At 36.4% G+C, this 12,304-nt stretch overlaps 1 protein-coding gene across 1 annotated transcript; it reads left to right on the forward strand.

The window, feature by feature from the left end:
* The first annotated feature begins 2,793 nt into the window (after positions 1-2,793).
* Positions 2,794-11,552, forward strand: LOC127969994 (voltage-dependent anion-selective channel protein 2). Its single transcript, XM_052572161.1, has 9 exons — positions 2,794-2,961; positions 4,783-4,854; positions 4,954-5,003; positions 5,339-5,491; positions 5,582-5,634; positions 7,259-7,486; positions 7,942-8,092; positions 10,308-10,365; positions 10,632-11,552. Exons 2-9 carry the CDS (start codon positions 4,788-4,790, stop codon positions 10,721-10,723), a joined length of 852 nt encoding a protein of 283 aa, XP_052428121.1. The 5' UTR covers positions 2,794-2,961; positions 4,783-4,787; the 3' UTR covers positions 10,724-11,552.
* Positions 11,553-12,304: the final 752 nt, after the last annotated feature.

Here is a 12,304-nt window from a genome sequence, read left to right on the forward strand (position 1 = left end):
TTTAGCACCCCTCTTGGTAGGACACAAAACCCAATGAATTTTATATAAATAAATAGTTTATTTTGAAATATCTACACAAAGATGTCATACTGTCAAACTCTCAAACGGTCCCTCAACACAAGAAGAGAAGAAAGGAAGGTCATTACGCAGAAGATAGTTCAGAAAATGGCCCCTGAGAGCTGACCTTACAGACCTGACCTCTCATGTCTGTTTCTCCACAGCATTGATCTAAAAGCAGCTGGACTCTGATATTGTTATCATACCCTTATTTCACCAGGCTAGTCTCAGAAGATTCAAATTTTTTTTCTGAGAAAGACCTGGCCAAAATGTGTCTAACAACTAAACGTATTATCAGGATAGAGGCTGTAATAAGCATTTGATTGAATGTTCCAAGATATGAAGCCAGCAAAGCGATTAGTGCTTTATGAAGGTGTACTTTTAAAAATTATCTAGATAGTAAATCTTAGAAAAATTGTAGAGGAAGCCTTTCCCAGAAGCACATGCAAGCGTGATTGATGATCCGACCTCAAAAACACACACAGCATCAGACCACAGCTCTCAAGGTTAAAGCAGGGATGTGTGTGTCCTTCCTGCTGAGGATGTTCTCACTGTCTTCACAGACTCAAAATGAGCCCACCAACATCAAACGTTTGGAAAGGCAGATGGTAGATATGAACAGTACGCTCATTACGAGTCACATTTTTGATTAATTAATGCAAAGCAGCACTAAGTTAGTACAGGTCATCTTTAATTTAAGTCTATTTATAATAAGTGTGAAGGACACCAGTTTTTTTTAATGAAGGGCTGCAAAGAGGAATTGCATGTTGCAGGTCAGTTTCAAATGAGTGTGAATTTATCATTTCGCAGCTCAGTTTTTAAGACCCTTCTTCTAGAATAGTTAAAGGCCAACTTTAAAACTTTGAAGTGCAATGTGTTGTTGAACTGAAACTTCAACCAAGCAAACACTTTAATAAATGTGTTATCCACTCGAAAATATAAAAAGCTTTTGTGTTTTAAGTAATGCTGCAGTGGAAGAATGCTATACAGAACAAATTGGCATATTTCTGAAGACATGTTAATAACAAGTAAATAAATCAAATAATTATATGGCTCTGAGCTGATGTCAGGTTAAAAAAGAACATTATTCATAGCACAAAACTAAATAGAGGTGTGTGCGTCTTTATGAGATAGTGTACGGTATATTCTCTTAAAAGAGATATTGTAAAATACTGTAAAAGTGCATCTTTATTTTAAATGGACAGCAATATTGTCTGACAAATATATTTTCAAAGTGTACACTTTCTTTGGGACATATTGGACTATCCTCACAAGTGTGGGCTCCATGATTTGCGGTCTCTTGCACCAATTTAGGGCAGAAGAAGAAAGAAGAGGGGTACTTTCCAATTTCCTTTTTTTTTCTTATTAGGCCCACATTACTTTTTGCTTAAGGTTAAACCTGAAGGACAATTTATGTACCAATTAATTAATATAGATAATTATATTTTCATAAAATTGAAAATGGCTTAAAAATCGAATTGAACGTATGCATTCTTGTAGGGCTTGCTTCAAGGATTGAGCTGAAAAAAAAAAAAAAAATAATTTGCCCTTATGATTCCAGAGTTAGGCACTTAAACGCAAATGAACACATTTATAGCGCCACCTAGTGTCCAACATTTGGAGGGAGGGGGCATTCCACCAAATGTGAGATCTAAAGGCCTATGGTCTCTGACTCGAGACACTTTTAGAGCAGAAATAAAAGAATAACTGACAAAACATATGGATTTCCTATTGTGCTTAGACACCTAAAAGGTTTTTAATCACTAGATTTAGCAAACCTTTCGAAACATCACAGCCTAAGGAATGGAGTGCAACAAGCTGAAGTGCTACCCCTTGTTTTTTTTTTGTTTTTTTTTTTTACATGATCAGCTGTAGAGATGCTTTAGCAGCCCCACGAGGACAGTGGATGCATCGCAAGCTCGTGAGTCACCGAGCACTACAATCCAACTTCAGCAGAAATGAGAGACACGCAGACTCTCTGGACACACGAATAATTCTCTATGATTTCTGCAGATAAATAGCAACTTTGTTTTAAATCGATAGCTTCAGAAATGCAACTCCATGAAGTTCAACAGTTAAATGAAGCACACTTTCTTTTTCACTTTGAAATGAAAACCAGTACGCAGTTGTTAACGAAAACAACATTTAAGCAAACTGAAATAAAGCTGAAATAAGATAAATTAAAATATAAGATTTGATTAAATTCATAAAATAATTATATTTTAAGTAAAAAATACAATTTTTTAATAAATAAAAACTTAAGAATGAGAAATAATTAATACTGAAATAAAAGCTAAATAGAAATATATACGAAAAAATGAAAAAGCATAAAATTATCAAGACTTAAACTGTAATGAAGATGAAAATAAAGTCTTAAAGTCTTTCCTATTTGTTGTACAGTTATAATAATAAAGAATAATAATAATAATAATAATAATGTATAATATATATATATATATATATATATATATATATATATATATATATACACACACACACACTATTTTACAAACGTTTAAAAGTCATTTGCTTTTTTTGTCAAAACAAGAGCAAGGCTCAAACAAGCCTTTGCACAGACTCTTTCTGAAGGTAATGGTTTTTGAAGATAATAAATCCCTTGAAAATGTTTATATTTGAGTCATGGAATATTTTCTATATTATCAACGTGAAAGGAGAAAAGTATGTGGGAATACAGCGCAAGGTCCATCTATTTTTGGGTTGTGAGCATTTACAATCAGGCACAGATGGGGCAGTCTGGGGTCCTTGGCTGGAGGCTGTCGGCACGGGTGTGTTACAGTCTCCTTCAGCTCGCCCTCCAACTGGCCAGGCCATCCACATTGGCTCAGCGCTGGGAATAAGTTCAACAGGCGTACCCGAATAACCTCACTCCACTCCTTTTAACAGGTAAGTCGGTGAGAAACGCAGAAATCACGTACTGCGGACAGTTCAGCGTTGGAGCTGTTAAATCACATGCTTTCTACGTAGTGCTAGCGCGTTAGCTGGCGTTAGCTGAATCCCTCAGAGCCCTCGGCCTGTCCTAATGTTACAGCCAGAGAGACGGAGCAGCCCAGAGCCTGGGATCAGTCAGAGCCTAACACGAGCACAAGTCAGCAGCGTTACATCCCGATCTATAGTGCAGCTTTAATGGACAGGTCTCCGGGTCAGAGCTGCTCTCTCCGCGGGCGGACACGAGTGAACGACCTGTGTCACGATGATCAATTCAGTCCTCGTGTGTCTCTGTTTTGTTTAAGACCTAACCACAGTTCATGCTGTACTTCTGTCTGGTTTGGTTTTAAGTCTGTGGTATGTCCATCAGCTGCACCATGCGGGTTTCTAAGTGGTTTGTGAAAATGGGAAGGAGATCCGCAATTAGCCTTGCCCTTACTTTGCCCTTTATAAAAGAGCAGCTCTCGATTAATTGAGCGGAATTGATTATAATCCGATAAGATTCCTGCACAAGTTGATAGTTTTCTTTCAAAGCAGCTAATACTCTGTTTTCACGCTGGAAAGACTAGCAAGGAATTGTTTCTGTGGTGAAGCAGCGATAATGTTGTACTTCCTAAAAAGACAGACCTGTCACTCCTTCAGGTCCAGACATGACTTTTACTCTGTGTTCTGTGTGATAAAGGGTCATGCTGATGCTTTATATTACATTTAGAGTAACTTATGTTCTCTGCTTGGGAGTGTAGTTTAAGTATATTTCCTAATATTTGTTTTCTCAGCAATATTTACAGTGTTTCCACAGCATTTTTATATTGATAACATTCTGGCTAGATGTTTTTTTTTATATTCCCCTGTTGATAGGTTTAAATCGGTATGGTTTGCTGCTCTTCGAGTCTGCTCAGCTTTGGTCTGGTTGGGAGAACAGCTGGACCAGGCTAAACCAGTTAAGACCAGCAAACAATCTTAGGCTGGTTTTCATTAATTTCCCCCTCTTTGAACAGTTTTAAAGTCTAACCCTAATGGCACGGTCTCTGTTTTTATATTTGTGTATTAATTCATTCATTTATTTGAGAAAGTGCATGACATATCACACTTTGCAGTTGAAATTGAATGCTTAAAGTCTATTTTAACCACGTTTTTACAAGGGGTAGAATATTTGAAATTCATGTAACGTGATATCTTCATAATTGTGTATTCTGAGTTCTGATTGGTTGCCCCCCCCCCCCCCCCCCATCACTGTATGCTGCATTGTGATTGGTCTCTTGAAATTCCATGAAGAATTGGAATTGATGTCTTTGCATGCATTTAACTGTTTAGATGCAGCCTTGTCACTGTACAGTTCCTGGATGTTGTTCATCATACACAATCAATTATGCAGACCTTACACTAAAAAGACCAGCAATTAAAGCAGAGCTGTTTTTTTTAAAACCGTCTCCACCCCTCGCCTCCACACCCTTCCCAGGCTGCATCGGTTTTATTCCTATAATTGCTTCTCATGCTGACTTGTGCACATGCTCCACTCTTGTAGATTTGTGTGGAGTGAGTCAATGCGTCACTTCCTACCTCCGTGACTCAGTGAGGAGTGGCCTGCTGTCAGTTCAGATTAGCCGGAGCAGAGCAGCTGCATTCAGGATGGATCTTTTATCAAACTGATATGACACTGGCTCACTACGATTAACCATGTAAAGCTAGAGATACCGTAGACCGTCCAAAACATCCCACCGCTTTATTTCAAATGACTCCGATCAGTTGTAACTGTGTTAATGTGTTTTTTTAAAATAGGTAAAATGGCAGTTCCCCCAGCATATGCTGATCTTGGCAAGTCTGCCAAAGACATCTTCAACAAAGGATATGGTAATGTATCTAATGATGCACTACGTCATGTAAAAAAAAAAATCACCATTAGTTGCCACTTCGTGTTGTAATAGTTTGCCTTGGTTTGTTTTCTGTAAGGCTTTGGTATGGTGAAGCTCGATGTCAAGACCAAAGCAGCCAGTGGAGTGGTGAGATTTTCTCTTCCTAAGTGTTTTCTGAAAGAAAATACATAAGCCAGTTCCATGTACATTATAAATACATTTATATTTATGCATTTAGCAGATGGTTTATCTGATGCGATAAAAGAACTAAAAAATTTGTCAAAGAGCCAAAAATATTTGTGATGTACCAAGCCAGGTTTATTGGACAACTAGATTAGGAAAAAAGAAAGGAGAAAAGTACACATGCAGCTTATTTCATATGTTGATACTTAATGCTTTAATTCAGTAGGATTATTTTTTAATGAAACAATGCATGAATATGCCACCATGATCTGAAATATTTATCCTTTACATCTCTATAGGAGTTCAAGACCTCTGGTTCCTCTAACACTGACACCAACAAAGTTGTGGGCAGCCTGGAAACCAAATACAAGAGGTCTGAGTATGGGCTGACCTTCACAGAGAAGTGGAATACTGACAACACCCTGGGCACAGAGATCGTCATCGAAGACCAGGTCTGAATGCGGCTTCAAATCACTGAATGGTGTTTAATCAAGGTGCAGGTCTTTTAGCGTGAATAATAATTCTATTCATCACTTTTTCAGATTGCAAAGGGACTGAAGCTGACCTTTGACACAACCTTCTCACCAAACACAGGGTAAATTAGTCATTTTTCTACAGAAGAGCTTCAGATTTGGTTTTAAGCCCAGATTTGTCTCGGTGCATGTGTGCGTATTTGGGTCAGGGGAGATTATGTTGTTTGATGGTGGACTGTAACTCAGTATTGTATTGAGCAATTCAAGTGTAGCCATGTGACAGAGTTAGTTCTGTTTTGTTGTGCATTGATGCAGGTTGCTTTCACACAAGCTCAACAGCGTAGGCCTGGTGTCCTGAGAACTGTAAATCGGTTGGTCAGGAGAGAGTGGTGCCTGTCTGCTGTGCTCACGCTGACATGGCCTTCTCTGATGTATTATAGGCTCATGTAGCTTATGGCAGGGGCTGCAGATCATGTAACAGAGGAGTAAACAGCAGTGTTTGTTTCTGAGCAAAATCAGTGGATTTACTAGTCTACTAAAAAAATGACAAAGTTTGGGTTTAGCAAGATTTTTTTTTTTTTCCAAGTATTAATTTCTTTAAAAAATAAATAAAAAAAAAAACCTTACTGATGCCAAACTTTTGAACGGTAGTATATTTCACAAGCACAGCTATGTGCTCTGTTGTATTTGTGCAGGCAATGCAAAATGGGACGTCATGTGCTGTTTTTTGCTGGCCTCAATATAAGCTCTGAAATGTTATAAAATGGTGCAGTGAATAAAAAGGTCTTCCTTACAGTATCTGCAGCTTGTCCTTTGGCAGGAGTCTTCATTTCAGATAATATATTAATGTATTTATTTATAGTGGTCAACCGATACATCAGTAAGGTCAAAATTTGGCATTTTTAAAATATCGGCATTGGCTGATACGTTTTTCTGCTTGGCCGATATGTTCGAGGCGGGACTTTTATTTTGACAGCGCAGTGAAAGGCAGCACCTGAGCACACACAGTGCTCACACACTCTCTCGTTCGCTGTCGTCGTTAAAAGTTCTCTCAGATAGAAGTCTGTCTAATATTCAGATAGAATGATTAAACAAAGGAATTAATGTATATCCACATCGACATCAGCTGGCAAAAAAACAATATCGGTCGACCACCATTTATTTATATAATGATTTTTGAGTTTTATTTTTAGTTGAAGTTCTAGTAATTTATTTGCTGTTTTGATGTGTAAGTGCCACTAACATTAGACTAACAGGAAGTGTTGCAATACTTTTGTCTTAATTTGATCATTTTTGATCATCAAATCAAATTGATAATTTTAAGCCTAAAAATTTAAAAAGTGGGCATTTATTGATCATAGTAACTATTCATACTTATTCCTTCTTATGTGTCACCTAAGTGTCCAGATACTGTTTCTGAACCACATCTATGTAGGCCTCCAAACTATAATAACTCGCTTCCGTTTTGATATGTTATCTGAGGATGAAATTTATGTAACTTTTACGTTTATTTTTAATCAAGAAGATTGATTAATTATTACTATTAAGTCATTTGTTTAGCTAATTGTATCACTTGTTTGATGGGAAAGAATATTAAGAATCCAAACGGTTTATATTTCTGCAGGTTGGAATTTTGGTTTATTGCTAGTCAGAAGGCAAATAATCCATATGTTTAAAATACCTTATATAAACAAATGTTTTTTGTCTAAACGTGATGATAAATTGTGTATTTTCCCTCGTGTACAGAAAAAAGAGTGGGAAAGTCAAGACTGCATACAAGCGTGAGTTCGTCAACCTGGGCTGTGACGTTGACTTCGACTTCGCTGGTCCGACCATCCACGGCGCTGCAGTGGTCGGCTATGAGGGATGGCTCGCTGGATACCAGATGTCCTTCGACACTGCCAAGTCCAAGATGATCCAGAACAACTTTGCTGTAGGCTATAAAACAGGAGACTTCCAGCTGCACACTAATGTGTAAGTCATGACCCATCACTACATCATCCTAAGTGCATGAGACGAGGACCTGGTCCATTTTAGTGGGGAGAAATGTTGATATAGTGAGAAATTATGGATGCAGAGTTCGCTTAGACGTCAGGAATTTTACTACATGTTTACTTGTCCACAAATATGGACGGGGACAATCTGGAAATACAAAGGATTTTAAAATGATTACTTTCTTTTCATGCCTACAAATATAAATAAAACAATATTAACATATTTTTCTTCTAAATTTCTGCGCCCAATTGTCTTTTTGGATTTGTTCTTACAAATATTTCAAGCAATGCATATGATCTAAATAAGATTACAAGATATTACGAGAAAAAACGTTTGTGTAATGTGACATTATTTGATTTATTGATTTTAGATTTAAGAACAGTTTTATTTTTATTTTTATAATGATTCCTAATTTCTATTGTTTGTCCCTGCAGTAATGATGGCTCAGAGTTTGGGGGCTCAATCTATCAGAAAGTGAGCGATAAGCTGGAGACAGCGGTGAATCTGGCCTGGACCGCAGGAAACAACAGCACACGCTTCGGCATTGCTGCCAAGTATCAGCTGGACCAAGATGCTTCCATCAGTGTGAGTAGACTTTTTGAGTTTGACAGAGTTTGAAAAAAAATCAGAAGTTACAGAAGTGGGCACTTGTTTGCTTCTCGTTTGATCTAGGGGTATGCGATATGTAGGGCCCTATGAAATCAATTTTATTTTTTCCAAAATTCTATTTTATTTTTTTCCAAATTCCATTTTTTGTTTTAATTTTTCTCATCTCCTTTTTAATGGTTAAATTAAATTGTATTAATCAAAAAGCATGTCCAATTAATTCAAATCATAAAACTTATACAGTCACATCAATTTATTAAAAGTTTAACAAAGATTTCATAGGGCCCTATGAAATGTTTTATTTTTTCTTCACCACATTTTTGTTACCTAATTCTGTGTTTTAGCATGTCTAATTATTTAAATGCATAATAACAACGTAATTTATTCAATGTTTTCTTAAAATAGCCTTATGAAATGTTTTTTCCCCTCTGAAATTCTGTCGTGAATTTACTTTTTTTCTGGTTATCAAATGGAGGCTTAAAACTCTTAATTATGGGAAATTAAGCAAACTGTATTTTTTGGTAAACAAAGGGGATTTACTATTGAAAATAAAACATGGAAGAAATTGTGTGATTATTCCTTAAAAAATAGAATAAACTTCTTTTCAATAGTAGTAGTAGGCTATGTACATTCTGCTGAACAACAGTAAAACATTTCTGGCAAATACTTGTCTTTAAATTAAACCAGACTTTTATTTTGATGGGTTGTCGTACCTTTACAGTTCTGTGTATGTGATGTGACGCTAGTTTTACTCAAATCAAACGGTTTAATGCTCATGAAGTGACTCTCAGAGCAGTTCTGGAGATGTTGTTCATGTGTTCACGTCCTTATTTAGTGAGACGACAGATGCTGAAATCATCGTGAGCGTCACCTGCGCTTCCGTGTGTGTAATAAAAGAAGTCATCATAGGGCCCTAGATATGTATCGTCTACAATAATATTGCAATTGTTTAAACGATATGCGATTTGACATTAAGTATATCACAAAAACACAAGTTCATTCTTTCACTGTGTGATTTAGTCTATTAAAATACATTTAGATGTCCCCCTAAATTCAAGATATAGGGGCAAAAACATTGACTTTTTTTATTTTTTTTTAATAATTTGACACCGTTAACTTACTATCATTTTAAGAGTGATGTTTTTCTCCAAATATCAGCTTGATTGCAAATGTGATATTTATTGAACAGCTCAACAAACTAGTAGTTAATGTTAAAGTGTTAGTTCACCCGAGAATGAAAATTTGTCCATCTTCTACTCACCCTCGAAGCATCCTAGGTTTATGTGACTTTCCTCTTTCAGAATAATCCAATTAGAGTTATTTTAAATATTGTCCTTGCTCTTCCAAGACTTTCAGTGGGAGTCATAAGGTCGCATACACCTAGGATGCTTCGAGTGTGAGTAGAATATGGATGCATTTTCATTCTCGGGTGAACTAACCCTTTAAGTGACATTTTAGACGGCAGGTGTTTTTTTTTTCCTCTCCCTAAATCATTTCAAATGTCAGTTTTCAAAAAAAAAAAAAAAAAAATCAAAACATTAATTATGCATTTGTATGGGGTTAAATGCATTCATGTCTGTATGAAGGCATCTAAATTATACTTCAGATGCAGATTCTGTGCCATCTTTGCATTGCAAACACACTTTTTTTTTGTACTGATTCCATTTCATTGGTAACAGCCTTTTAGTGTCTTACTATTTTAATTTATTGATTCAATATAAGAATTTGACAAAAGATGATGCATACATATAATTAGGTTAGAAAAACTGGCCTTATTAAGATTAGATCCTCATAGAATGTAAAAAATCGATTTTAACTTTTGGAAAAGTTCATTTCTGTTACTCCTGCAAAATAATCACTGCGCAGAATATGAAGAATTTCAAAAGCTTTGGAAGTCATCCGTCCACGGCAGTCCAAACGGACACGGGGTACCAGCACAATAAAACACTCGGCAAAATACCACCCAAATATCATTCTTGAAAAAATTCCAGAAAATATTATTTTTTTTTTATTTTTTATTATCGCACACTCCAATCTGATCCCAGAAAGTTAAATTTCTAAATGTACTTTTTGCATTAAAGTACTAATGAATACTGATGCTTTGTTGTTAGGTTCTTAATCATAATTATTAACTAATATTTTCAATATGCAGTGTGGCTGAAGAATGAAACCATATTTTCCTCTCTATCAACAGGCTAAAGTGAATAACACCAGCCTTGTCGGTGTTGGTTATACTCAGACTCTGAGACCAGGTACAGATATGAAATTCCTTTATTATTATTTACACTTGAGAATTTAATAGCGAAAGGCATTGGTTTCTTTTCTTTTGTGTCTCGCAATAGTTTATAGCTGGTAACATCATCTTGTCTACCACACAATATGATTCCCTTCGATTTTTGAAACTGATAAAATAGGGTGTTTTAGCAATAATTTATGAAACCTGACACTTTACTAAGTTTGTTTGTGGTTAGGATGCTGTTAAAAGCTGCAGTGATTTAAATTTTTGATGTTTTTTCAGGCATCAAGTTGACCCTGTCGGCCCTGGTTGATGGAAAGGGCATCAATTCGGGTGGCCACAAGCTGGGCTTGGGCCTGGAGCTGGAGGCTTAAACCTGCTCCTGCTTAACTTCAGGGACAAGGGAATATCAGAGAAATCTGGCCTTAAATCTTAACTCCAGCAGCAACCAGCAGGGGGATTCTGGATGGGATAGGATGTGTGCAAAGGCTCATCAAAAGCGATCATGTCATGGTGTTTCTTTCTGTCCCCCTCCTGGTCCTAATGCCCTTGTTTGTATTTCATTTGTAGTCATTCTCTTATAGACATTCAGCTACAAATTAATTTCTTCATCTCTCTCCAGCACTGCTACAGTAATGATATACTCTCTGGGATGGAGGGCATCTGTGGCTTTCTGTTGTTTTCACTTCTCAGTTAGCCGTTGGTGGGTTTAGGGTGGATTTGTGACAAAACTGTCTCTGATTTCATCATTTGTATTGTATCTGATATTCCTTAGTCGTCTGAATGCGATTCAAGCAACCGCTTAACTCGATATTAAAGGTTATACCTCCAATTATTTAAAAACTGTTTTCTTCTTTCCATGCACGGACAAGCTTAAGCCGTTTATTTTTCCTTCGGCAGCCATCTAGAATAACTGTTGTATGTGAAGTCTGCCCTCAAACTGAGCAGTTTTTGGGTAGCCTATTTGGGAGCTAAACGCTGATGTTCCTGTGCTGGAATGGCTGGCCTTTTATTTTGGTTTGCAGCACAGACGACTCTCCGTGGCTCACCGTGATGACGGGACGGGTCTTATGGATGTGGTTTGAGTTCAGTACCCTTTGCTCCCAGTGTTGCGTTATGACCCTAATTCCCTGACATCATGCATTCACAACACCTGAGTCCTTATGTGTATGTTTGATCTTTTCAATAAACTATTTGAATTAATCTATGATATAGTGTTTGTGGCTTACAAGGCAAATTGGTCCTCATAGCTGAAAAATAAATTATACCCAGAATTCTGCAGAGGAAAAACGAATGAATTAATGCTTAATGTAAATACTAAATGAACAGGCTTATTCATATTAAATGGTAGAAGAGAAGCATCTCGTATTTTTCAGTGACAAAAAGTGCAAAATTCATTTCGTGTGATTAGAGGGGAAAAACAAAGTCTGAAACGTTGCTTGTGTTCTGTTTTTAATGGTTTTTTCAACTTTAAAAGGGTCTGGCCTATAGAAGTTTAAAAGAGTTGATTAAAAAGCATGTTTGTTGACCTGATGACCTCTATGAGTGGAAACATAGTCATTATTCTTCATAATTCTGTGAAATTAGGCCAGCAAGGACAAGCTTTTTTTTTGATTAATGCAAAACCGCTTTCATTTAATGTGGGTTCAGTGTTAAAGCATGAAATCTCACATCTGTTATTATGCATTTGGAAAATTTTTCAATCTTGGTCATCATGTCATTAAAAGTCTTTGCAGGTTCTGTTATATATATATATATATATTATTATTATTAATTACCTTTTTTATTATTATTAGATTGTCTGTGTTAAAAATGGTGTGGTCTTGGGTCACCATCTACACTACCGTTCAAAATGTTGATGTTGGTAGGACTTTTTAATGCTTTTGAAAAAGAAGTCTCTTGTGCTGATTTTTTTTTTTATCCAAAATACACAAACGCTCAATATTGAAAAATTA

The sequence above is a fragment of the Carassius gibelio genome, chromosome B13 (assembly GCF_023724105.1).
Source record: "Carassius gibelio isolate Cgi1373 ecotype wild population from Czech Republic chromosome B13, carGib1.2-hapl.c, whole genome shotgun sequence".
NCBI classification, from domain to species: Eukaryota; Metazoa; Chordata; class Actinopteri; order Cypriniformes; family Cyprinidae; genus Carassius; species Carassius gibelio.

What these genes read in the sequence shown, in the direction of transcription:
- LOC127969994 (XM_052572161.1), top strand. Translation starts at nt 4,788, where the DNA reads ATGGCAGTTCCCCCAGCATATGCTGATCTTGGCAAGTCTGCCAAAGAC. An exon ending in CATCTTCAACAAAGGATATG is followed by an intron (nt 4,855 to 4,953) that starts GTAATGTATCTA and finishes GTTTTCTGTAAG; the next exon opens with GCTTTGGTATGGTGAAGCTC. An exon ending in ACCAAGATGCTTCCATCAGT is followed by an intron (nt 8,093 to 10,307) that starts GTGAGTAGACTT and finishes CTCTATCAACAG; the next exon opens with GCTAAAGTGAATAACACCAG.